At 36.6% G+C, this 27,178-nt stretch overlaps 1 protein-coding gene across 8 annotated transcripts in view; it reads left to right on the forward strand.

Annotated features, from left to right (window-relative positions):
• The window catches only part of PTPRM (protein tyrosine phosphatase receptor type M), a 749,942-nt gene that overhangs the window by 446,312 nt on the left and 276,452 nt on the right, over window positions 1-27,178 (forward strand). For all 8 annotated transcript variants that reach the window (XM_082697317.1, XM_082697320.1, XM_082697313.1 and 5 more), the window contains exon 8: window positions 26,105-26,413. In XM_082697317.1, coding sequence (XP_082553443.1) covers window positions 26,105-26,413 — 309 coding nt within the window. The remainder of the gene's footprint in view (window positions 1-26,104; window positions 26,414-27,178) is intronic.

Raw genomic sequence — 27,178 nt, forward strand, 5'->3', positions numbered from 1 at the left:
GGGGTTGTTTTTTGTTTTTTGTTTTTTGATTTTTTCCTCCCTCTGCAGTTAGCTACTTGAATTTTTAGCAGATGGTCATATTTCTAATCATAATATTTTCACAGTATTAATAATATTTCCAGTACCTACTTAGTCAGCCTCTTGATTTTTATCAGGCAAGTCCTCCTCCTTCCCCCCTTTTAATTCTGTGAAACTGGAAAGTGATTAAAGTTATACACATAGCCAGAATTAGGATATTTGTTAGAGTTGGTTCTAAGAACATAATCCATGTTAAAACATGTCCTTGTAACACCTTGAAAAGGTCTTAATATTAATAAAAAACTGGAACTATTTTTTTAGTTTATTTTGTACTGGAGTTAAGTTAGAGAAAACCTGATGCATTTTATGATTTTGTGCAACTCAGAAGTAATTACCAAATTCATAATTCTGTAAGTAGCAGATTTTTAATACCTACATTATTAGAACATACTGGATTTATTGTCTAGAAGCCAACCTTTGAAGTTAATAAAATGCAGTTGTCAGTGTTGCAAATACCCATTAAATCTTCTATATTATTTTGTATGCATATAAACCATCCATGAGGAAATGAAGCCTCATAAGAAGTTCTGGGAACTTTTACAGATTACTATATTTCTCTCCTCAACAATTTGATACTTGTTCAATTCTGCTCTCTTATTTAAATTAAAGGAGGTTTGATTTCAATCTTTCATTTCCACAGAGTCTTAAGTATAATTTTAGAATAATTCCTTTTATATTTAATTAGGTTTTGCTTAAATATATATATATATATATATATGTATACTTGCTTAGAATACTGTATAAAATGTAAATATTCAAAAATGGTAGATATTATCTTTAATGTTATTTTCTAAAATATCATACTTGATACATGGTTAGATCAATATTTATTCTTTCCTGGGATAGATTTTTCAGAGGTAGTATGCAGTTTAGAAAAGGCTAGAAAAGGTCTTGACACTTTGAGATTATTGAGAGGACTTTCCTATAGTCGTGGATACCCATACTCTGGTACAAAAACAAACAAAAAACCCCCAAAAACTGAAGGCCCCCATTAAGGAAGAAAAATTTCTTGGGTATATTCCCAATTGGATATATTACAAGCTGACAGAATAAGTTAAGGTCAATATTTAAATCTTCCTCATTTAGAGCTTTCCCGAAGAGGTAATATTTTTTATGAGATGACAAAGAATGAAAGCTTTAATGCTAATTTCCCCATGAGCTGAGAGTTGGGTGCATACAGTGTGGGTACTTGTACCCTCCCTTGACCCCTTCTTTCCCATGTATCTTGTCCCCAGGCTCTGACATGTCTCCCATCTCACCAACTCAGTGCAACTTTTTCTTGTCCTTAGAATCCTGCTGAATGGGGATGTGGTATCTTTGCTACCCACTGCAGTCATTTCTTTCGGATGTAGCCTCCTGGGTGACCCTCCCAAGCTTCTGGATTGCAGCAATAATTCTGGGAAAGTGCATATTAGCTCATGAAAATTGGGGAGGTGGTGGCTGGCATATGTTCTCTGAATTTGTACCTTGTATTTTGATGTGTAGCAGCCAGGCCTAAGTCTGGCTCTCGTTTTCTTTTCTTTTTTTTTTTTTTTTTGTTTGTTTTCTTTTTTTTAAGATTTTATTTATTTATTTGACAGAGAGAGATCATAAGTAGGCAGAGATGCAGGCAATAATATTCACTCAAATAGTGTCTGCATTCAGAATTATTGTTGTAGGGGTGCCTGGGTGGCTCAGTGGGTAAAAGCCTCTGCCTTCAATTCAGATCATGATCTCAGGGTCCTGGGATTGAGCCCTGCATTGGGCTCTCTGCTCAGCGGGGAGCCTGCTTCCTCCTCTGTGTCTGTCTGCCTGCCTCTCTGCCTACTTGTGATTTCTGTCAAATAAATAAATAAAATCTTAAAAAAAAAAGAATTATTGTTGTATTTGGGTGATTCCCCACATGGAGAGCCTGCTACTTCTTTCACCTTCTGTCTTGTGAATGGGTACAACTGAGTATAAGGTTGCACTTGGGTCAGCAGTCTGTGTGCTATCATTAAAATTCAACCAAGAGCTGACTTGTCAACCAAGAGCTGACTTGGAGTTGATAGGATAAGATATACTTCAAGGTCATTGGTAGTGGTGGGATTTTAAAGAAAAGAACCCCAGGGTTTGTTTTTTTTTTCTTTCTAAGTTTTTATTTAAATTCTAGTTAGTTAACATGTAGTGTCATGTTAGTTTCAGGGGTACAATATAGGGATTCACCACTCGTATTCATCACCTAGTGCTCATCACAAGTGCTCTCTATAATCCCCTTTACCTATTTAGCCCAACCTCACCCCCAAGCCCGAAAAGAACCACATGTTTTTTGAGAAAAGTGATATGGGTTTTTATATGGAAAAATAGGAAAAAAAAGACCAAGATTCAATCAAAAAGTAAAAGTGACTTTCTTCTCATGCATTACCTTTTAATCTTGAGTTTTTCCATTTTCACATCTGTGCTCTGTTCTGCCTTGTTGCCAGATGTTTAAAACAGTTAACCATAATTGCATGGTGAGAGAGCTATTTTTGTTCATTCTGGGCCTGAATGCAATGAGCAGTTCAAAGTTTATTTCACCAGTTGATCTGGAGAATATTGTTCATTTATCAGTTCCTGCATTTGAGAGTTCATTTGCCATCACTGATTTCATTCTACGTTCCTTGGCTCAGGTTGATTATACACATCAGAATGTATCCATTTACAAAAAAAAAAAAAAAAAATAGCCATGCAGCATTAATTGATAACATTTCTTGAGCACAGATTTATAGGGCCATGCAGTCTTTTCACTCTGGTTCAGGAAAGTCTTGCCTTAAATTCTTGTTTTAGCTAACATTCCTGGGGATAATGACTTTGAATTAATGCAGTTTGTTAGCAGATGTAGACTGCAGTGATAGCAAGAATGTCCTGCCACATCTTCTTCAGACTGATGTATGAAATAGCATATCCCATTTACTTTTGTACAACATTACAAACAACATCTGTGCTTCTGCTTTCCTGGCAAGGATGGAGCAGCTAAAATCCGAGAAGATTTATACCATGGTTTATCATCTTACCAGGTGATTTTCATGGCAACCTTAAAGCTTAAACCAGGAGCTTAAAGAATTGCTAGGGGTGAGGGTCATGGATTAGCTTAAATAATGCCTTGAAAATTAGTTTGCTCTTTTAGCCATTTGGTACAATAATAGACACATATGACCCTTGATGGGGTTTTGAATTTAATTAGGGGTGTCGAAAGGTATGACCTTAAGTTAGTTATTCTGCATTGAAATGCCTTTGGTGTAACCAAATAAAAAATCGCCAAGCACATTTGTCATATCAGTACAGTGTGGTTATACCTTCTGCCTTCTAAAATGTGGAAGTGGAGGGGGCTTCTGGGTGGCTCAGTCAGTTAGGTGACAGGCTCTTGGTTTCATCTCAGGTCATGATCTCTTGGGTCATGAGATCTGGGCCCCACATCAGGCTCCATGCTCAGTAGGGAGTCTGCTTGAAAACTCTCTCCTCTGCCCCATCCCCCTCACCCCCCAAATAAATAAAAAATCTTTACAAATAAAATATGGAAGTTTAAGTTCTGTATTATGTTTATGCATCACTTAAACCCAGGACCTCTTATGAAGACCCCATCATCACACCACAGTTCAGTTCAGTTGTGGTTGGGATGCTGAACCCCTGCAACTCTTTGTCTTGAGTCAGAGTCATTGTCAGTCTACCCACTTTTTTTTTGACTTAGATATGTACCATGTACCTGGGGTGTAATTGGGGCAAATTGTCTCTGACATAAGGGTGAAGTGAAAAGTATATGTCTGTAGTCTTTTATCTTTCATTTAGCAACTAGACAAATGTTTCCGTCAGGCAAAGGGAAGAAAATCACAAGGACCCATACTTGTCTCTCTTTAGAATTCTCTAGAATTAGCTTGTCATGAAATGTAAAACTAATGTGCAGTTGTAAAAACTACTGCCAGCTTTTTGCTCACTATTGCCTGATGGCTAAGTAGATTTGGAAATGAAAGGGGTTATTATAAAGTGATTACTGAATAGCTAGGTATGTCATTTTAAACAAGCAGCTAAAATCTCTCTGTTAGACATTCAGGCTGTATGTAGTCTTGTTTTGTATCATTCATATTTAAGACATGATTTTGATTGTGGAGGAGTAATCAAGCACTAGGGGTAATTTAAGAAAAAAAAATACTGGGTGATATTTCCTTTCATTCCTTATTAAAATACATTAGAATTTAAATGAGGCATTCTCTAAAATGTGTAACTATTAAGTATGTACCAAATATAAAAATTCAAACACCAGTTGGCTCTAGTTCGAGTTGAAAATTCTTCGCTTGACTGAAAACTTACCTTCTTTTAAAACTCAAGTAAAACCTATTGTAAACTAATACGTTGAAAATGACATGTCTCAAAGAATGAATGGTTTAAAAAATTTGACTCTTAATATCGCATTATTGTTAGTTTCTTAGGGGAGGGCAAATGCCGTGAGGAATCTTAAAAGGAAAACCTAAAAGCAAAACATGATATTCAGCTAATGAGGTCTTTTCCTTTATTTCTCTCATCCTTGTGAATGCTTTTCCTTGGAACCACCACCTGTGTCAGTGGCTTGAAGAGCCACATAACCTCCTGTCCTTTAGCCTTGACCCTGAGCTTCAGGTTTACCAAAAGTGCCATGCTGGGTGTCCTTCTATGGATATGACACAGGCAACAAACTGTCAGATACAATGAGACCCAAGCCTTTTTCCCGTTCTCCTGGTCTTGGCAAGACTGGCTTCACTTTGAGTCGTTTTTTCATTTGTCTGTTTCCTATCTCTTGTTCCACACTTCTTTCCCACCTCTGACCATCTAAAGGACTGCATTTCATGGTTTGTGTTTTAAAGAGGTTTCTTGGGTTTCCATGCTCCTGGTACAGGCCGAGTTTACCATGGCCAAAAGAGTCCCCTTGTGGGAGCTCCAGCCTTTCACCCTCCCCTCTCCAGTCCATCCTCTGTTGCCCATAGGCTGGTCACCCGCATCTGCTTCCCAGGCTTATCAGAGCTCCCCACCCTATAGCTGGACCCCTAATCCTTCACTGTCTCCGGGACCTTTACTGACCTCATGCAGGGGAGATTAGAACAAGACATGCAGTTCATCACCTTGTTGCTTTGCTCTGGCCGCATTATCAATTTGTTCTACCCTAGTGATAACTGAGCAGATCAGATCTCAGCTCATACTTCATGTCAAGCAACTAGATGCCTGTCTTATGGCAGTAGCCTTCTCTTGCATTAATATGCCTCATATTGCCCCCTGGATCCCATTCTCTGCCTAGGACTTTGCTAGTCAGTGGTAGAATTTCCTAATGTTAACTTGACACCTCTGTTTTAGTGTGCTAAACATAGTATGTGATCACCTGATATTATGTCTTTACTTACCGGTTGTCTGCTCTACCTGGATTATCTCTTCTACTATTTGGTCCCATGCTAATGTCTTTATAACATATGCTTGCTGTTCTGTTCTACATTAGAAATAAGCTTTATATATAGTATGTTGATTTTCTTCTTCTCTTTCTTTTTTAGATGGATATTTAGTTTTTTGAGTTTGGGGTGTTTTGTTTTTTGGTTTTGGGTTTTGTTTTGTTTTGTTTTTTTGGTTTGGGGATTTTCTTTTTTAGTTCTTTTTTAAATCATCCATGTTTTGGGGAATGGGGAATGCCTATTCTCTATTCCTGATGCTTCCATAGAAGTAAAAGGACGTGGTCCTCAGCTCTTGCTTCTCCTTCCCTCTATCAAAGACAAAGCCAAGCACTTGTTAGAGTGGCAAAGACAGGTTTTAATCAGAAATGTTCTACTGCAATAGGAAAAATAATCCAGCATGAAATGACTCAACTTGGATTTGCTCTAAGATAACTGGAGAATGGAAATGGTTGAGCAAGGGCTTAGTCGAGTCACGGAAGCAAAAATTTACACAAATCTAGAAGGGGTTCTTGGTCCAAGAGACAACACATCTGATTGGCTAACTGGCACTTACCCAAGTTGGGCTGCTCCCCTCCCCAGGGATGGGACACAGGGGCCCTGTCTTTAGGTGTCACTGGAACAAACCCTCAGTTCTTTGGGAAGCTTCAAGTTTTCTCAGGGAGGCACTTTAAGGTGGTTTGGATCACCTAGGGATGAAGCCTTGAGTAGTTAGAAAACTATTAGTGTTTGTTCAAGTCTTCACAGGAGAAGGTTGAGACCTAGGGGAGGAAGGGCTCAGAGGAGCCTGGCTTGTGTTTGGTCACAGAGAGAATCTTTGTTACTCTTACTCCTTCCCATGAGTAGTGATTCAGAATGATGACTTCTGAAAAGAAAAAAAACCTTGGTGGCTCTGTTGGTTAAGCATCCAACTCTTGATTTCAGCTCAGGTCATGATCTCAGGGTCATGAAATTGAGACTTGTGTGGGGCATAACACTGGACATGGAGCTGCTTGAGATTCTCTCTCTCCTTCTGTCCCTCTCCCACCTGGCTTGCATGCACATATGCTCTTTCTCTAAAAAGAGCAAGTGAGGATATTTGATAAACTCCCTCTGGATATGGTTCCTCAGGACACAATTGTTCTTTTCTACAACCAGGAATAAATTGATTTCCCCTAAGTTGGGGTGAAGAGTGTTTTTTTTTTTTTTCTCCCAGTGAATGAAGGGGGTGTGTGAATTTAATTTACAAAACAGACTCTTAAATGCAGAGAACAAACTGCTGGCTGCTGGAGGGCATGTGGGTGGGGGGAATGCATGAAATAGATAAAGGACATCAAGAGTACATTTATCTTAATGAGCACTGAAAACTGCATGGAATTATTGAATCATAATGCACACCTGAAACTAATAAAACACTATGTTAATTATACTTCAATTAAAAAAAGAATGGGTTCACTGCACAACTACAGTAATCAAGTCAGTGTGGTATTGGCATAAGGATAGACATATAGATCAATGTGATAGAATTGAAAATTTAGAAATAACCCTTATTACATCTGTGGTCAGCTTATTTTCAACAAGAGTGCAAAGACCATTCAATGTGGAAAGAATAGTCTTTTCAAAATATGGTCCAGGGATGATTAGACATCCACTTGCAAGAGTATAAAGTCAGACACCTTCCTAACATTTACAAAGCTTACCTCAAAATGAACCATATACTTAAACATAAAATCCAAAATTACGAAACTTTTTGAAGAAAACATAGGTATAAATCTTTGTGACCTCCATGTGAATTAGGCAATGGTTTCTTCGAAATGACACTAAAAGCAATTAATGAAATTTAAAAAAAATACTGAAATGTTTGTTCTTCAAAGGACACCATCAAGAAAATGAAAGACAGGAGCACCTGGGTGGCTCAGTGGGTTAAAGCCTCTGCCTGGGATTGAGCCCCACATTGGGCTCTCTGCGCAGCAGGGAGCCTGCTTCCTCCTCTCTCTCTACCTGCCTCTCTGCCTACTTAGGATCTCTGTTAAAAAAAAAAAAAAAAAAAGAAAGAAAGAAAGAAAAAAAGAAAGAAAATGAAAGACAACGTGCAGAAATGGGGAAATTTTTTGTAAATCATATGTATGATAAAGGACTGGCACGTAAAATATATAAAGAACTCCCATAACTCAGTAAGAAGAAGAACCCAGTACCCATGGTACTGGTACAAAAAACACACACACAGACTATGGGAACAGAGTAGAGAGCCCAGATACAGACCTGCAACTCTGTGGTCAAATAATCTTCAACAAAGCAGGAAAAAATATGCAGTGGAAAAAAGACAGTCTCTTCATTTACTCTCTAAAGGGTAAATTTGTGACATGAATAAGAGCTCAAAAAAGATATTTTAAAAAGAGTTAAATAAGGGCATCTGGATGGCTCAGTTGGTTAAATGTCTGCCTTTGGCTTGGATCCTGATCTCAGGGTCCCAGGATTGAGCACCTTGTTGGGCTCCCTGCTCAGTGGGGAGTCTTCTTTCTCTCTCTCTGTGTCTCTCAATCTCTCAAACAAACAAACAAACAAATAAATAAATAAAATCTTAAAAGAGTTAAATGAGGAAAAAAAAAGAATGGCTATAGTAGAGTCTTATATAGGCCACAGACATAAGACTTTTTCTTCAGTCACCTTTATCAGTAATAACCTAACAGTATGATATTCTTATGTCTAATATCAGTAGGTCTCTCTCTCTCTCAGCTGAGAACCTGAAAGAGGAGACAGACTGTTGTGAACTGACTTCCTAAAACCTCAATCTCAACATACTTAGGCATAGCTGAGAACACCACTTATCTTGTATCTTGTCTCTATCTTGAATCTGCATCTTGTATCCAGACTCTTGTATTTATTTTTCTTCATTGGTTCTCAGCATGGAGGAATTGTTTCTCACCCTCTCCTCCTGAGCATTCTCCAGTCTGTGCACTACTGTATTAGTTCAGATGTACTATACAGTGATTCAACAATTTTATACATTTACTTAGTGCTTATTACAACTATGGTCCTTAATTCCTATCATCTATTTCACCCATCCCCCCACCCACCTCCCCTCTGGTAACCATCTATTTGTTCTCTGTAGTGTATTTTTTGGTTTCTTTTTTCTTTGTTCCTTACTTTGTTTCTTAAATTCTACACATGAGTGAAATCATATGATATTTGTCTTTCTCAGTGTGACTTATTTCACTTAGCATTATATACTCTAGGTCAATCCATGTGGTTGAAAATGGCAAGATTTCATTCTTTCCAATATCTGATTGCTGTTCTATTGAGAATCATGAGTATTTTAAATTAAACTAAACACTAGAAAGCAAATTAATGATCTGTCTTATTAAGATTATAGTTTTGAAGCTACTTCGAGGCAATATTCAAGGAAGCATTCTTGTCAGTAATTTTTTAAAAAATTTTCTGTGGCAAATAAACAATTAAAAATGAAAAATGCATATCATTGAATTGCAATTTATTTTTAAAGATTGAGTGATGAATTATCTGTTATAATAATGCTTATTTGTGATGTTTTCTTGTTATTTTATTAAAGAAATTATTCTTGGAAAATATAGCAAGTTTTAAAAAAAAAAAGAAGAAGAAAGAAAAATTAGCACCAAACAACTTAAGAATAAAAGTGCGCTGGGGCACCTGGGTGGCTCAGTGGGTTAAAGCCTCTGCCTTAGGCTCAGGTCATGATCCCAGGGTTCTGAGATTGAGCCCCGCATCGGACTCTCTGATCAGCAGGAAGCCTGCTTCCCTTCCTCTCTCTCTGCCTGCCTCTCTGCCTACCTGTGATCTCTGTCTGTCAAATAAATAAATAAAATCTTAAAAAAAAAAAAGAATAAAAGTGGGCTGTATTATATTGGGTGGTTTCTGAGTCACCTGGAGGATCCTCTTTACCCTGATTCCTAACCCCTCCACCCTCCCCCAAAATCACTTCTTGTCTGGATGGAGGGATGTAGGAGGGGTGCGATGAAAGGGCAAAGGACAAGGTGTTCTTGGAGGGGCTCTCTGACCCAACCCCTCCTTGTGTTTGTGGACTGTAGAGATGAGTGTCTCTAGAACTTTTTTTTTTTTTTCCAATTGAGAGCTATGAATTTGGGAGTCAAAGTTCATTTAAAGGAGAAGTTTGGGGTAGTCATACATAAATAAATGTAACAAACTACTATTAAAGGGATATGGAGCAGATGACAGACCTACAAGAATGTTGGACTCAATCACTTTGAATCAGTTCCTCTTCCATAAATAAAATGGATTGATTTCCTGGCTTCCAAGGAAACAACAAAAAAAATCCACATTGCCTTTCCATTTTTTTTCTTTTTTTAAGTTTTTATTTAAATTCCAGTCGGTTAACACATAGTATAGTATTAGTTCCAGGTGCGCAATACAGTGCATTTCCATACATTTCCATACGTCACCTGGTGCTCACCACAAGTGCCCTCCTGAATCCCCATCCCATTTCATCCATCCCGTCCACCTACCCCCCCTCTGGTGACCATCAGTTTGTTCCTTCTAGTGAAGAGTCTGTTTCTTGGTTTGCCTCTTTCTTTTTTTTTTTTTTCCCTCTGCTCATTTGTTTTGTGCTTTCATATGATCAAAATCATATGGCATTTGTCTTTCTCTGACCAATTTATTTTGCTTCACGTAATAGTTCTAGGGTCATCCATGTGGTTGCAAATGGTAAGATTTCATTCTTTTTTTGACTGAATAGTACTCCATTGTGTATGTGTATCTTTTTTTTTTCTTTTTTAAGGTTTTCATTTAAATTCTAGATAGTTAACATATAACCACTGTGGAAAACAGTATGGAGTTTTCTCAAAAAGTTAAAAATAAAACTACCCTACAATCCAGCAATTTCACTACTGGGTAGTGAAAATTTCCATTGGCTCTCTCTTTCAAATAAATAAGTCTTGAAAGAAAAAAAAAAAGGGACTGGTTCATTTTTGCCATGGTAATCCCTCTACCTTCCCTGCTATTACCATCCCAGGTAAGATGCAAACAACCTGCTATCCTTCCAGAACTTTCTGTTTCTACCTTCTCATTCTCCAGGCATCCCTAGAGGATTAGCAGGAAGGAAACTTGGGTTTTTCAATACAGACTTATCAATCATATGTGACCTTAAAAATTGAGGAAAGCTTTTTTTTTTCCCAAGCAAATTGTTGATGAAGACTAAGAAGAATCATAGGGCAGTAATGAATCTAGCATAGTTGCGTGTGGCCTTTTGAGGAACTGTTTTCCCAGACTCATAAACAACCTCAAACAGAAGACTATGCAGTCACAAAAAAAATTGTAAATACCAAAATAGGAGGCTATGAACAGGTAAAAATGTTTTAAATAACGTTTATCTGCTTAATCTTAACTAGAGAAAATGGTTCCTATAGGTAGAACTAAAATTATATATGAGTGGCTTTTTTCCAACATTAGTCACTTTGCTTCTGTAACCAAGAGTGAATGGTCTGGGTATTCTTATGTTCTGGGTAGAATAATAGATCCTAAGCTCCTGGGGCTTGTTGTGGGTATCACAGATTAATAAGGGCCAGAAGAGGTCAAAACCCACTCCAAACCAATTTTTGACAGTTCTGTAAAACTCTATGGAAATCATTCTGCCTCCTCCTGTTTTGTGTAGTTTGAAATAAATACTAAGGACATCTTTTTTTTTTTTTTTAAGATTTTTATTTATTTATTTGACAGTCAGAAATCACAAGTAGGCAGAGAGGCAGGCAGAGAGAGAGAGGAGGGGAAGCAGGCTCCCTGGTGAGCAGAAAGCCCGATGCGGGACTCAATCCCAGGACCCTGGGATCATGACCTGAGCCGAAGGCAGAGGATTTAACCCCCTGAGCCACCCAGGTGCCCCAATACCAAGGAAGTCTTGTACTGCAGATTCATTTTTATTTCATACAACAGTTTTCTTGTAAAATTAATCTATAGGATTAATTGCCATTTGTTCATTCCAGTGCATCAAAACAGTTGAAGATTCTCATTTTGCTGTAGAGTGACAGTGTTCCTCCTACAGGGATGAACTTTACACTTTTGGAAATGTCACCAAGGAGGTCAGGCCAAACAGATAGTGCTAGGGATTACTGGAAGCCACGTTGATAGTGTGACTTCTTTAAAGCAATACAATAAAACAGAGATGCAAGTCAAAGCACAGACTTTGGAAGGGCCTTTTGTAAAACATTGGTAAATCCTGGAGAAGAGGAGCCATTCCCTGAATTGACTTATGAAAACGAAGTGACTGACTGGATGTTTGTCATTTATTATTCTGTTTTAGTATCTTTTTATCAAATGTGTTGGTAACAAATCTAGGCATCCTTTAGGAGAAAGCATTCTTATTAGATCTGAAAGCAATAGTCAACACACCTGATTGTTACAGAGCACAATAGAGCAGAAGCAGAATCAACATATGAACAGCAGGATTTTGACCCTATGGGTCTATGAAAGTCTGTGAGTTTTTATTTTGACTAAGAAAAAAATAGTCACAAAAGAGACTGATTTTCAACTAAGTTTGAAAGGAACCAAGTTGGGAGGCCTACTCTTTACCACTTACTACTGCATGTATATGGACCAGTGAGAACAGAGAGATTAATTTTGGAGGGAGAATTGTATTTGGGGTACAGCAGACAGATTCCCCTGACTGGCACAGCAAGTGGGAATGATTATGTCATCTATTTGATAGTTGTAACTAACTAATGGAAACTTTTTTTTTTTTTTTTGCTCATATGATAAGGGGAAATCAATTAGACATCCTTGGATTGATTCAGATGAACCATCACATATCAAAGATATTCTGGCAATGGCATGAGGGACAGATAAGATTAAGGAGGAGTAACCAAAATGGATACCTTCAAGAAAACGCAATAGTAGTATGTTACACATATGTATGAATATTGAAGTCTGGTCAAGGAGTCAATGGTGTGAGTTGGAAGAAAAAAATATCCATATACCTCTGTCAACATGCATACCCCACAGCATATTTATTTCAGCAGACCTGGTTTTTCATAAGTTTTGAGATTCTTCACCACAAAGTGTCTTCTCTAAGAATCTTTACTATAAGTGTGTGTATATATGTATATATCTCAGGTAGGAAACATATCTCTTTGATCACATAACTTGAACACATTGAACACCACACAAACATACACACATATATGTACACAAACAAAGCCATGGCGTATAGTTGTTCAATTCAGCAGTATGTAAGCACACAGTGCCAACTCATCGCATAAGCCTCATAGATGGGTGTATTTTCCACGGACACTTTTCAGCAGAGGACAAAAAGTTTGTTGAGGAAGAGGCACTCTTTCTAATTTGCACAAAGTTACCACATGGGCTAGGCGTGGCCTTGGACAGTTACCTTCCCAGGGGCTCTTCCCTACGTGGATGTCCTGAGTTTTGTTTTGAACCTCTCTGTAAGTATCTAAGAATGAGAGAGTGAAGTCCAGAAGCTTGGACAAGGGCAATGAATGCAAAAACTTGTGCCATAAGTATCAGCATGAAGTGAGGACAGGAGAGACACAGTGGGCAGGCCCCAAAGGTCTGGTTTCAGGGATGAGGACATTGCAGCTAGGAAGCCTATGATACTTTGTGGGAAGAGGACTTTGTAATGCTTTTCAAGTCTTACTTCCCTCGAATCTGGTTATAGAAACCATAGTCTTTTACCTGTGAGAACCCTAGATTGACTGTTCTCCAAAAAGAAAATTTCAGGGAGCCAACAATGTTTCTGGAATATTCATGCCTTCCCTACAATAATCTTTTTTTTAATTTTTATTTTTTATAAACATATATTTTTATCCCCAGGGGTACAGGTCTGTGAATCTTTTTTAAAATTATTATGAAAGATTATATGCAACCTACATAAATTGTGTAGCGTAAGAAGGGTGGGCTCCTCAGCTTAAAAGCAGACCATGCCTAGAAACTTTGTGTTTAATCTAACTGCATGCTGCTTCCCATTTTGTCCCTCTGCCACCAAGTCAGAGGGAACTGGTGTCCTGGGTTTTTGTGTAAAGTTTCCTTTGCTCTTGTCTTACTTGGTTGTGTTATCACATTTGTATGTATGCATTCTTATACAATTCCCTTTTGCTGGTTTTTCAGTTTTGGGTTTTGTTTTGTTTTTAAGACTTACTTATCTATTAGAGAAACAGTGAGAGAGAAGGTTGGGGGGCAGGCAGAGACAGAAAGGAAAAGTGAGTCTCCAGCAGAGTCCGAGCTGAACATGGAACCCAACACAGGGCTCGGTCTCACAACCCTGAGACCATGACCTGAGTCAAAATCAAGAGTTGGATGCCTCACTGACCGAGCCACCCAGGTGCCCTTTGTTTTTCAGTTTTATAAAATTGTATCCCTGTAGTCTTCTGTAACTTGAGTTTTTCACTCAATTCTGCATTTCTAAGATTCATTTTTTTGCATTATTCATTTTCATTACAGTATGATTTTCCACTGTATGAGTATATATCTGTTGTCTGGTCAGTAGATGTTTGGGCTGTTTCCACACTTTTCTTTCATATTCTTTTGTCAACAAAGCTGCTAAAAACATTTCTTAGGTATTACCTGGTGCCCACAGGGAACAACGTCTCTAAGGATGTGTCTTTCAAAGGCTTTTGCTGCAGAATGGCTGTGTTTTACGTTTTACATTGTATCACAGTTACAGACTCCTATAAATTTGGAAAAGAGTGGGTATGTAGATCTACAGCAAAAATTGCACCATACAGTCCTCATCTTTGGACCAAAAATGTGTTCTCTTGTTTATCTTCCTGTTCTCTTCCTTTAGAAAAAATGCTGGTCTGAGTTTAAGACCTAGGGACCCAACCTTCACTCTAAAAAATAATCCTCTTAAGAGTTTCTCAAGCTTTAATGTGCAAAGGCAGGTTCCACTTGATGGGAGAAGTGGGGCTGGAGCATCTGCAGTTCTAACAGGTGGTGGCGCTGTTGCTGGTGTGAGAACCATACTCTGAAAGGCAAGGATCTAGACCTCTTCCCCAAACTTCTCTGGGGATAAGACTACCCTGGGTAGCTTCTTCAAGAATCAGATTTTGCAGCTTCATTACAAGATCACCAAATCAGCATCTCTGGGGAAAGGCCTAGGAAGCGTGATATTTTAAAAATGTTCCAGACTGTTCTTAGCAGAGAAGTTTAGAAGTTCCATTCTAGGATGCAAACCTAGAAAGAGAATTGCTAGGTTATAGAGTATTTGAATGTCTACCTTACAAGATGATGCTAAGTGTTCATTCATGGTAGCTATACCAGCTCATGCCCTCATTAGTGGGGTGTGTATATGACACCTGCCCTTGACCTACATCCTGCTGATTGTTAGTATGACCAGACTTTTCCATTTCTGCTATCTGGGTGGTATAAAATGGAGCCTTGCTACAATCTTACTTATTTGGCATTTCTCAGGTTAATATGAAGCTTGAGCATATTTTTTTGTTTATGGTCTGTTTTTTTCCTCTACTGTGAAACTCATGTTTTTAGTTTTCACTTGTTTCTCTTTCAAGTTGTCACCTTTTTCCTGTGATCCATGGGCATTCTGTGTGTTATATCTCTCCTTTGTTAAATAGTTGCCAAGATCTTCTGCCTGGTGGCATGCCTTTTTTACTTTTCTGTGAAATGCCTATTTATATCTTTTGTCCTAAGTGTATTTCATTGGTTTTCTTTTTTTTTTCCCAAGAATAAACTTATGTCTTAACTTTTGTAATGGTACAGTTTAATTAACATACATTCTTGATTTTAATATAAGTTACCAAGGTTTTCATTGACACATGATACTTTTTTTTCTCTTTCACTTTTTTTTTTTCTTTCTTTCCAATGTGGATACATAAGTTCCCCAGGACTAATTGTCTTTACTCCAGCAGTCAGAATAAGAATTTCCAGCTCTATCATATATTAGCAGTCTAGGCAACTCCATGCCTGTTCTTTCAACAATATCACTGTTTCATCCTGGTAGCTTGTAAATAGCTCTTGATATCTGATTGAACATGTTTCTCTACTCCATTCTTGGTCAGGGGTGTTATGGCTATATTTGGGGGCATTGGCTCTGTATTTATTTTAGAATCAACTCATCAAGTTTCTCAAAACTAATTAGATTTTGATTGAACTTGCATTGATTCCAGTGATTATTTTAGGGAGGACAAGTAGCTTTACAATACTGAGTCTTACTATTCATGACCAGGATTTAGATCTGCAGTTCTTTTGATTCTCATCAATGATTTTCAGTACATTTTTAAATTTTATTATTGTTCATTTGTAAGATTTGTTCCTGAGTCACCTATATATCTTGGTCTTGTTCTAAGTCTTACCTTTTTTTTAAATTGGTATTCCAGTTTGTTATTGATGTATTTCTTTTCTTTTTTTTTTTTTAAGATTTTATTTATTTATTTGACAGTGATCACAAGTTGGCAAAGAGGCAGGGAGAGGGAGAGAGGAGGAAGCAGGCTCCCCGCTGAGCAGAGAGCCTGATGTGGGGCTTGATCTCATGACCCTGAGATCATGACCTGAGCTGAAGGATGAGGCTTTAACCCACTGAGCCAACCAGTCCTCCCAGTTTATTACTGATGTATTTCTATACAAAGGATTTTAACAGTAATTTATATTTAGCCACTTTGCTAAATACTTGCTGCTTCTTAGAATTTGTAGAGCCTGTGCAGGTGTCAACATGTATGTTGTGTATAATTAGATTTTTGTTTTTTCCTTTTTAAATTTTAGATATTTTATTTCCTACCATACAGTCTAGAACCAGCTAGACTCCTAGCTACTAGGAAAGTAGCTTGCATCCTTGTGCTGCTCCGTAATGTGTTTTCATTCAGAACAATGTTTGCTAATTAGGTGTGTGAGATTTCATGTTCTCAATTTGCCAAAAGTGTTTCCTCTTATGAATGGACATTTTAACAAATACACTTTCTGCATTTATTAAAACTATCATATGGTTTTTCTTCTTTAATTTGTTAATGTGGTGAATTACATTTATAGACTTTTTATGTTAAACCATCCTAATTAATCTAACTTGGTCATGCAGTATTGTCAGTTTTATATAGATATATGTGTGTATAATTTATATTTGTTGTGTAGAATTTATAATTGTTGTATCTTCTTATCTTTTTGATGAACTGAAACTATTATTACTATGTAATAATTCTGTGTGTCCCTTAATGCAACTATTCTGTTTCATATGTTTAATATTTTCTAATAACCTTTTTTATATGTTTTTACTTTCAAATTTCCATGTACATATGACTTACATTTATTTCTTATAACAACATATAGCAAAACATTGACTTCACATTGAGTGTAATTCTCTGGATCTTTTAATTGAGAAGGTTCCATTTACATTTATTGTGATTTGTAATATATTTGGACATGTTTCTACCAACAAGTAGAATTACTTATATTAGTATTTGACTTGGTTTTTTCCCCCTCTGTATTAGATTTTGAAGAATTACTATTCCTTACTGTTGCAAAATATCACTCTACTGCTATTTGTATAGTGGTTACCATAGGAAATATGCCATGCAGACTTTAAAAAGTCTATACTTAATATCTTAAATCTCTTTCCAATGATGTAAGGGTCTTGAACTATTCTGACTCTGAGCACTGTCTTCCCTACTTATATTATTCTTTATTGTCAGTAGTTAAATTCCATGCTATTTTCTAAAACCTCTCAAATTAGACATTATTACTATTTTATGTATACAGACTTAGATTATTTTTTGCTCATCTCATATCTCTTAACATGTCAGATCTTCCTTTGAACATCAGCTTTATTTCTTTCTGATGTTTATCCCTTAATGTAGATTATTGGTAGTAAACTCACTTGGTTTTGATTCTTTGAAATCAACTTTATTTTACATTTTGTTTCGCTAGTATGAAATTTTAAGTTGACATGTTTTCTCTGAGCACTTTTGATGTTTTGTTCCCATTTTCTGCTTTCCATGGATAATGTTGAGAAAACTTCTGTCAATCTAATTGCTATGACTTTATAAGTGATATGTCTTTTCTCTCCTGATATTTGTAAGATTTCTTTTTGATTTGGTTATCTATATTTAACTACACTATCTAATTGTGGACTTAATTTCATTTACCTTCTTTTTGTATATGTTTTATGTTCTTTATATTTTATCTGATATCTTTTGTTGGCTCTGGAAATTTCTCAGACATTCTATCTTCGGATAGCTTGCCTCTTCTCTATTCTCTCTGTTCTCCTCCTGGAATACCCACTAGAAACAAGTTAGACGTTCAAATTCCATTCTGCCTCTCTCTTTTCTATTTTTCTACTACTTTCCAGTTTCCAGTTCTCTGCATTGCATTCTAGTTAATTTCCTCTGATCTATCTTCTAGTTCATCAATTTTCTCTTAAGCTGTGTCTAATCTTGTTGTTTTATCCATCCTTTGAGTTTTTGTGATATTTTAATTTGTTATTCATAAAAGTAATACTTAGTTGCTTTTAAAATCCAACTGGCTACTCTTCATGATGGCATGCTCATTTTGGTAATTACAGTTTTAAATTTGAAAGTGTGACTCAAAATTTATATTCTTCATCTGACAATCTTGGGGGTCTAAATCTCTTGTTTCCTATTTCTGCTGATTCTTACTGGTGAATATGTATGTTTCTTGTTTTTTGTGTGTGTGTGTGTGATCTCTGCTAATGAGCTTGTATTTAGCTGTCTTAATCTCTGAAAACAGGAGATCTAATTTAAGGATGATTTTGTTTAGAAATTTGTGTTTGTGTCTCTTGGGATCCAAGAGATTTCACTGTTGACTATCACTATTGACTATGGATGTTTTATCTACTTCCAAGGATCTGAGATTAACCTAGAACTAGATGTTTAGCTTCCCTGTGCTGCTCTGGGCCCAAGGATTCGTCTTTAGATTGCAAAGCTGAGGTCTGCAATCCTATCATTTTATTTTATTTTAAGTAAGGAACATGATGTAAGGTACCATTGGAGATACATCATGGTCTATGCAATAAAAAATATATATGTACATATACATATTTGTGTGTGTGTATGTAAGTATATAATATAAAATGTAATATACATAAATATAGAAGGTATATTTATGTCTTAAGCTGGATCTAGTTCTGTTGAAATAGGAGAGTACTTTATGAAGGGCCATTTGATGTAATCAGAAAACAATGCTAATTTTAGGAATGTATTCCTAAAATGTATTATCCATCAATTTATCAATTTATCTAATTCTCTATTTGATGAATTTGAATTTTTTATTTTTACACATACACATAATATGATATAGGGAATGGTAATTGGGAGAGATTCCTTACATAAACACTTGTCAAACACTATAGCCGAAGAAAAATTGTTCTGTATATAATAAATTTCCATTTCAAAGTTTATGTCAAATAAATGATACAGTACATGAAATGGTCTTAGATTAGACTTTGCTTATTTACATTTTATTGGAACCAGTACCAATAATTCAAGATCACTCCTCAGGAGCAGGTTTTAGATTTACAGTCTTGAAATAGAATCTCACTGGGGGAAAGGATCATCTGAATGTTGCTTTCCTTTTGGAGAGCAATTTGACATTATCTAGTACACTTGAAGACATGCAGACTCTACAGGCCAACAGTCCCACATTTTATGTTCACCCAAGGAAAGTTGTCTAAGGGATATATAAACAGCGATGCTCCTTGTACACTGGTTGAAATAGAGAAAAAGTAGATTCAACCTATCTGTCCCTCAATGAAGGAAAGTATAAGTAAACTATGGTTCATTTGCTTAGTGGAATTCTGTGCACCCATTAAAATGATAACTAAATTTATATTTTTCAATTTGACTGGCATTGAATGAATTCTCAAGTTGCAAAGAATGGTAGCATTTATGTAAATTTATAAGCATCACAGATATATGTAATAAAAATATAAAAACGTGTCTGGGAATGAAATATAATAACCTTGGAATTGCTTATAGGAAAATGGAAAGAATTAATAATCAGTAATATTTTATTTCTTTAATAAAAACTGGTCTGAAGCAAAACACAAAATGTTAACATTTGATATTAGTAGGGACACAGGTGATTGCTTTATTTGGTACTTTTCAATGTGTTTCAAAGGTTTTATTACTTAAAATTTCAAAGGCCTTAAAAGAATTTCAAAGACCTTAAATTAAAACCACAAAAAGAACATTTTATGTTTACCAGAATAACATCTTTCAACCATTGTGTGACTCTTAGCCTTATTTTGTGCAGTTAACCAATTCAGGCAGAATAAAATATGACAGATGTCATTGCCATTGAATACTTTGTCAATGCCTACATTATTTTACTTCAGAAGTTGTCAACAGTAAAATATTCACTGCTTCTTTTTTTCCACTCACCTTTCAGAAATTTTTACTTAAGAACATTAAGCTAATGGGCGCCTGGGTGGCTCAGTGGGTTAAAGCCTCTGCCTTTGGCTCAGGGCATGATCCCAGAGTCCTGGGATCGAGCCCCACATCGGGCTCTCTGCTCAGCAGGGAGCCTGCTTTCTCCTCTCTCTCTGCCTGCCTCTCTGCCTACTTGTGATTTCTGTCTGTCAAATAAATAAATAAAATCTTAAAAAAAAGAAAAGAACATTAAGCTAAAAATAAAAAAATTGCTTGGGGCGCCTGGGTGGCTCAGTGGGTTAAAGCCTCTGCCTTTGGCTCAGGTCATGGTCCCAGGGTCCTGGGATTGAGCCCCACATTGGGCTCTCTGCTCAGCAGGGGGCCTGCTTTCCCCTCTCTCTCTCTGCCTGCCTCTCTGCCTGCTTGTGATCTCTCTGTCAGGTAGATGGATGAAATCTTTAAAAATAAATAAATAAATAAAAATTAAAAATTAAATTTAAAAATTGCTTAAAAAATATTATCCAGGGGGTGCTTGGCTGGCAGAGTTGGTTAAGCATCCAACACTTTGGCTCAGGTCATGATCTTAATGTCATGAGATCAAACCCAACATTGGTCTCCATGCTCAGTCTGCTTGAGATTCTCTCCCTCTATCCCTCCCATTCATGTTCTCTCTCTCTCTCTCAAATGAATAAATAAATAAATAAATAAATAAAGCTTTAAAAAATTATATTATTCTGAAACACTTGAAGAAATTATCCTAAAAACACGCACATTAGATTAACCAAAGACCTGAGATATATATCTCTCTATATAAATACATATATAGATTGTATATATTATACATATAATATATATGTATATTTTATAGTATATAGTATATATACATACTATATACTTTATTATTTTTTTTTTTGCAAAAACCAAACAAAGCATTTGTCCCCTCTACTTTTTCAGTTCACATGACACCGCAAGAGAATTCTCCTTCCCAGGCTATGAGTGGTTTACTCCTATTGCACTTTATACAACTTTAGCCTCCTTCCTGGAGGGTCTGTGTTCTCACTTTCGTATGTATCCTAGTCATTTTATTATGTAAGAATCCTTTACATTTTCCCTAAAATGTGAATAGCAGCTCCAGCTTTGTTCTGTGATGAAAAATAAAACAATCAATATAAGTGGATAGTCCATTTTCCAGCAACATGGGATAGTAGGTAACATACTTTTATCAGTTAGGCCAAGTTCAAACCTATACTTGGAAGATACAAGGGACATTATGAAGAGTATGTACATCCTAAACCAAGAAAGAAAGCAGAATGTTTGATTTTGTGTGAGGCTTGACGTTGCTATACTCCCATTCAAATTTATTAAATAGGCCTGTCTTCTCATCTCTTTAATTAGTATTATTTCTGAAATTTATTTTTTTTATTTAGGAAGAAACTATCCTTTTTTATAGGATTGTGTGAAATAGTTAAGAAAACTAGACTGCTTTCAAGTACATTTCTTGATTTTAATTATGATACAATCCAAAACAATTCATACAATACCTGTATGAAAAAATATTTTGGTTGAAGAGACTATTCAAATTCATGTAATTCTTATGGCAACTTTTAATTTATTCAATTTACATCCCAGACATATACATGCCTGTAGGGTAGCATAAATTAAATTTTACAAAATTTTATAAATTAAATTTTAAGCCTCACTGACAAAGGGAACTTTTTAAACTCTGGAAAACATTGTCTAGTCCAAAAATTATAGCTGTGTCACTTGAAAACAGTGCCACGTGCCTGGAATCCTTGCTGCTTAGTATTGAATGATTGGGTAAGCCAACATAATATTAATTAATCAGGTATTGCTCTGATTTAACTGATGAGTAGAGAAAGCTGTTGTGATTTTATTTGTCTCCTTTTGTGTGACTGATGAGGCAGAAATAGGGTAGCTAAAGGTGCCAAAGGGGGCCCACCAGGCCATTCTGGTTGTGATTCCTTTTATTGTAATAGACCTCTGGATAGTTTGTGAAGAGGGGGGAAAGAGAAACCTGTTAGCAGGAGCATTGGTTGTGATCTGTGTTTTTGATGATCAATGGCAGGGTCCTAAAATTACACCCAGATATCTCTCACAGGTTCTGAAATTGAGTTTCTGAAAAAGCACCATAGTAGTAATAGAAGTAAAGAGCCGAGTTCCAAAGAAATGAGCTGTGAATTGAACCTGCGATGGAAATTGATCCTACCAGTCAGTTTCTGCCCTTATTCATGGGAAAACAGGATTGAGTGTAGAAGAAGCCAGGATCACTGATTAAATAGGATGCAGAAGTGCCAGAGGCTAGAACGGGGCTTGCTGGTCCCTCAGGTCAGGACTGCGACTGTCAGACTTCTCTGCAGGAAACCTGGCTGCGACTGGCAGAAAGGGAACAGAATGAAAAATGCTGCCACCAGCCCGGCAAGCGGTTAAGAACTCCCTGACTAAGCTGCAGGCGAGACAAGCCATGGCGCTCCTCAGGGAGGCTGTTCTAGTCTCTTATCATGAGCCCATAGGCCCAGACCTGGCCGACTGGCCTCATGATTCATGCCAGTGGGGCCTGTCACGAGACTCATTCCAGTGAGGGCCGAGGGGATGAGTGTGAAGACAAACGGCCTTGGAAGCGACTCATGTCCTCAGTAGCATCTCTAGGATTCTGAGGAGAAAGAAGCAGATATCCGACAACGAGTGGTCCTGTGAATATAATTAATTGCCCTGTTAGCTAACCCTAAGAGATTTATTTTGTGTGCATCTAATGGTAGTAATACATTCCAAATTTTGTTGACAGTGCTCGCATTCTGCTCCTAGAAATGCAGTATGAGTTGTAATTAGCTGACTGAAATTACACATTTCTGGTTATGAAGTTGCCATTTATTGCTTCCAGTGTGATATATTTCTACAACAATAGAACAGCCCTTCAAAGTCTGCAATGATCATCAGTAGAACTCACCAGAGTAAATGTCCCTATGGAATGCTTCATTCACACTTAGTGGTACGCTAATAGAAATGGTTCCAGCATAATCATTGAAGATAAAGGTACTACAGAACACTAACTTAAGATGTAACCATTATAAACCATTTCTGGATCAGAGCTCAATTTGAAGAATAGCAGAAGAGAAGGAAAAAAAAGACAATGAAATCAGGCCATTTGCTTGGGATGAGTTGGAAGGATTTTCAGTTTCCCTGAGTCATTGGACTTTGCCTACCAACACTACCCTCAAAACAGCGTGTTATCACAGGTACTGGTTAATGCATAGCATCCAGTTATGCTATCAGACCTCATTTTCCCATCATGCTTACCTAACTCTTCCCTTCTGGCCCAAGAGAAATGACAGGTCTCCCTCTAAGGTGGACTGTGTTGCCTGCGTCATGGTATTGATTCAGCTTCTGCCTTAAGCTTTCAACCAGTGGAAGAAGTCATAGAATGATTGGGATAGAATGATGGTCAATGTGGTGTTCATCCCTGACCCCTATTGATAAGATTTGATCCTGCCATTTTGGTATGGCCATTTAGGAGACACAACAGCACTATACCCTAGTAAAGGCCCACGAAGAACATAAGTACAGATATTCTATTTGTAACAACTCTGTAAGATAGTTTTGTTTTGGTTAGCCAGAATCTTGAAGATGCAAGTCAGTGAGCACAAACCTCTTTTTGTGTAAGCTTTAGACTTCATACAGCCGCTATCTCTAGTCTGCTAGTTTCCACTCTTGACAGTAGGGACTCTGGAAACTTGGTAACAGATATGGTTGTTTTGTGCTATCCTTAACTATTTTACTTGGCAAATTTATGTAAAGTTTAAAACAATTTTACCATAATGAAATTTTTAGATATATTAACAGAGAGGAAACTAGCATGCATGTCAAGAAAACTTGAGCAGTAAACAGATAGAACTCCTGGGTTTTTAATGTGGAATTTCTTTCATGTCTGTATTTCCTTGACTAAAAAGTGCTGAATTGATGCAGGCTTATTTGTGCAGTAGAAAGTAGGTTTCTATGGAAATTAAGGTAGAACAGCATTGTTTAAACTAATATCTGAAATATTTAGTCATTTTATTAGTAAGTAAGATTAATGGAAACCTTGGGAAAATGCATTAGAACACTTCTAATGGATACCTGTGATTAATAAGGAAGCCGGCAAAGAGATGCATGTTAATCTGCTTATGTATAAGGGATCTGGAGCTTATTAAAAGTTTTTGTAAACATTCAACTAATGAAGCATTATATAAAATTAGACATTTCCTTTGCATTGTACAAAGTCACTAGACTTGAAAAAAACCTTCAAGTTATTTCTAAATAGCTTATTTATGATATTTCCCCTAATACTAGTAATTTAAATATAAAAAATTGATTCAGTAGTAAGGAACATTCCAGGGTAATTCCACTCAAGATTCCCTGGGGGAGCCTTTGTCTTACTCGTCCTTGGTTCCTAGAGTTATTACAGGATGGAGTAGCATGAATGATCATTATTAACCTCATTTTATGGTTTGAGTAGATATCTGGCAGATAAATCCCATCTTGCATTTAAAAAACCAAAGCATTATTTCAGTTGAAATGTTTTCATTTGTTGGAGGTCACAGGAAAGGGAGTAGTTCTAGGTTCTCCCTACATCTTAAGAGCAAACCAGGAATTTATGCACAGAGGGAAATCAAGAAATGAACTTCAGTAACAGTCCAGATAAATTTCCAGTAGCCACAAAGTATAGGGAGGGATGTCTGCCAAAGCTGAACTGGGAACATGGCGTAGATCCCCTTCTATGGCATGAGAAAGAGAAGAGTCTTCACAACACCTGTGTTCCAAGATTAAAGACATGCAGTCTTTACTATATTTTACATTCTTTGGTCATGTTTTAGAAGTTTGGGGTATATTGAGTATTCCAATTTCTTTTTATCTGATTTTCTTTTACTTTAGTAAAAGAAAGTAGTGCAGTAGTGAGTTAAAGCAGCATCTCTCATTGTCAGACAGGTATGAATTCATAGCCACAATCAAGCCTGGAGCCAAGTTCTTGAACCAGACTTGGTTGCAATTTTTTTTATCTATGTATTGGGAAGAATAGTTGTTGGTTCTTAGGATTGTTTTGAGGAATAAATACTACATATAAAGCAAGTTACACATAATAAATGCACATACAGTAAATGGTAGCTATTATTTCTCGTTTTCATGCTGACTTTCCCTTACCAATTATAGATCTCTTTGCATTCATGTGTGATGACCACAATTAAGGAAAGCAAAAAATCAGACTATATGGAATAAGGGTATTTATGGATATCCCAAAACAGAACATTTAAGATCAGATTCTCCCCAAACCCATAAAAGGTAAACTTCTTAGAAAAGTGTGTAGCACATAATAAGTGCTCAGTATATGTTATGTATTTAATATTACTGTATTTTCATCATCATTTCATAAAGATATTTAAGCAGCCTGTGTATATATTCTTTCTTTTAAACCACTTAAAATGCTTATATTCCCTGCATGCCATTTACGTTTCTAGGCTTGAAACTCTGTATCTGGAGCTTGGGCTCAAGAATAATACTAAGACATTGTCAGGGATAGGAAAGAGCAGTAATTGCATGAAATTCTGTACAAATCAAAAGTCACGAAAGGCCTGGAGTCCTGCTCAGAAGTTTATGTTCTCTAATCATTATATTGTTTCATGCTGAATTCTCAATATTTTCTCTTATGTTTTCCAATTACATAATTATAAATTAATTTTAAAAGATAACATATATTTATCAATGAGCGTTAAGATTGGTTTCATGTATCAGAGCCTCAGAGGAAAAGAGCCTTAAATAAAAGCACTGTATTTCTCTCTAATGAAAGTTTTGGAAGTAGACAGTTCCAGGATATTACAGTAATTCAGCAGTTATCAGGAACTCTGGATCCTTCCTCATCATTACTTTGAATGGTTAATGTTTAAGTGCTTGCTGGTCCATCATGGTGGCATGAGCAAAAAACATCATATCTTCAATCTACCTAACGGGTAGGAAGATGGGAAAAAAAGATGGTGAGCCTTTCTTCTTATAGATACCTCCCAGAAACTTGTTCTTTATCTCATCTTGTATGCCATTCACCAGAATGTAGGCATATGGCCATATCTCACTGCAGAAGACACTAAAAATTCTAGTCTTAATTCTGGGTGGTGCTATGCCCAGCTAAGCTTTAGGGATTTCATTAATCATGGAAGAAGAAAAGACCAGATACTGGGAATAAGGAGGACTCTCTGACATTTGGGCTTCACCGGAACTCTTATAATTCGTTTCTCTTATGTTTTCTTGTTCTCCTTTTCTTTTCTATATTAGATCCCATGCGTGGCCCAAGAAAACTGGAAGTGGTAGAAGTCAAATCTCGACAAATCACTATCCGCTGGGAGCCATTTGGATATAATGTCACTCGCTGCCATAGTTATAATCTCACAGTGCACTACTGTTACCAAGTCGGAGGACAGGAGCAAGTGCGAGAAGAAGTAAGCTGGGACACAGATAATTCACACCCTCAACACACAATCACTAACCTTTCACCGTATACCAATGTCAGTGTGAAACTCATCCTCATGAATCCTGAGGGACGGAAGGAAAGTCAAGAACTCATAGTACAGACGGATGAAGATTGTGAGTACTTTTCAATGATATGTTTGTATGAAATACACATGCCTTCAGAAAAGCAGCTTTTATTTCTTTTAAATTGAGGTCTCTAAAAGGAAAATGAAGGAACTAGTTACTCGGTTGAATAATATAAATGTGCTTCTGGGAACATAAGCATGGCTTTGAAAAGGTAACGGAAGAAAGATGTAGAGGTTTAATTCCTATGAGTCATATAGTTACCTTTCTATATATAATTATGCTATATTGCTTTAAATAGTTCTTCATTCAAGTTTTATAATCATGTTGGACTTAAGAGTTGCTGCTGGGGTATTATTTATAAGAAATGCTTATTTAAATATATTGAAATGGTATTCTGAAACATACTTCATTGTTCATATAAAAATTCAGCTGAAAATAGAGGCTGCCCTTGCTTTTCAGCACAGTGCTGAGAAATTACCTCATTAGGTTGGTGGCCGTGTAATAGATCATACTTTCCCATAGGAACAATATTGTAATTGGATATTACCTCAATAAACAAGGATTTAACAAATCGACAATGCATGTCACCAGCAACTCATCAAAAAAAGCAAATACACAATTGCCATAAACCTCTGAAATAATTTAAAATAGTAAAATTATACATTAAATCTCATAACAAGGATATATGAGTTTTACATTGATTGTACAGGGGACTCCCATGTACAATAACATTTAGATTTGGCACATAAAGTGCAGCGGTAGTGTACCATATATTTGACCTACAATTTATTTGCTAGGCATCAGAGGAAGTGA

This window comes from Mustela nivalis (genome assembly GCF_964662115.1).
Source record: "Mustela nivalis genome assembly, chromosome: 14".
NCBI lineage: Eukaryota > Metazoa > Chordata > Mammalia > Carnivora > Mustelidae > Mustela > Mustela nivalis.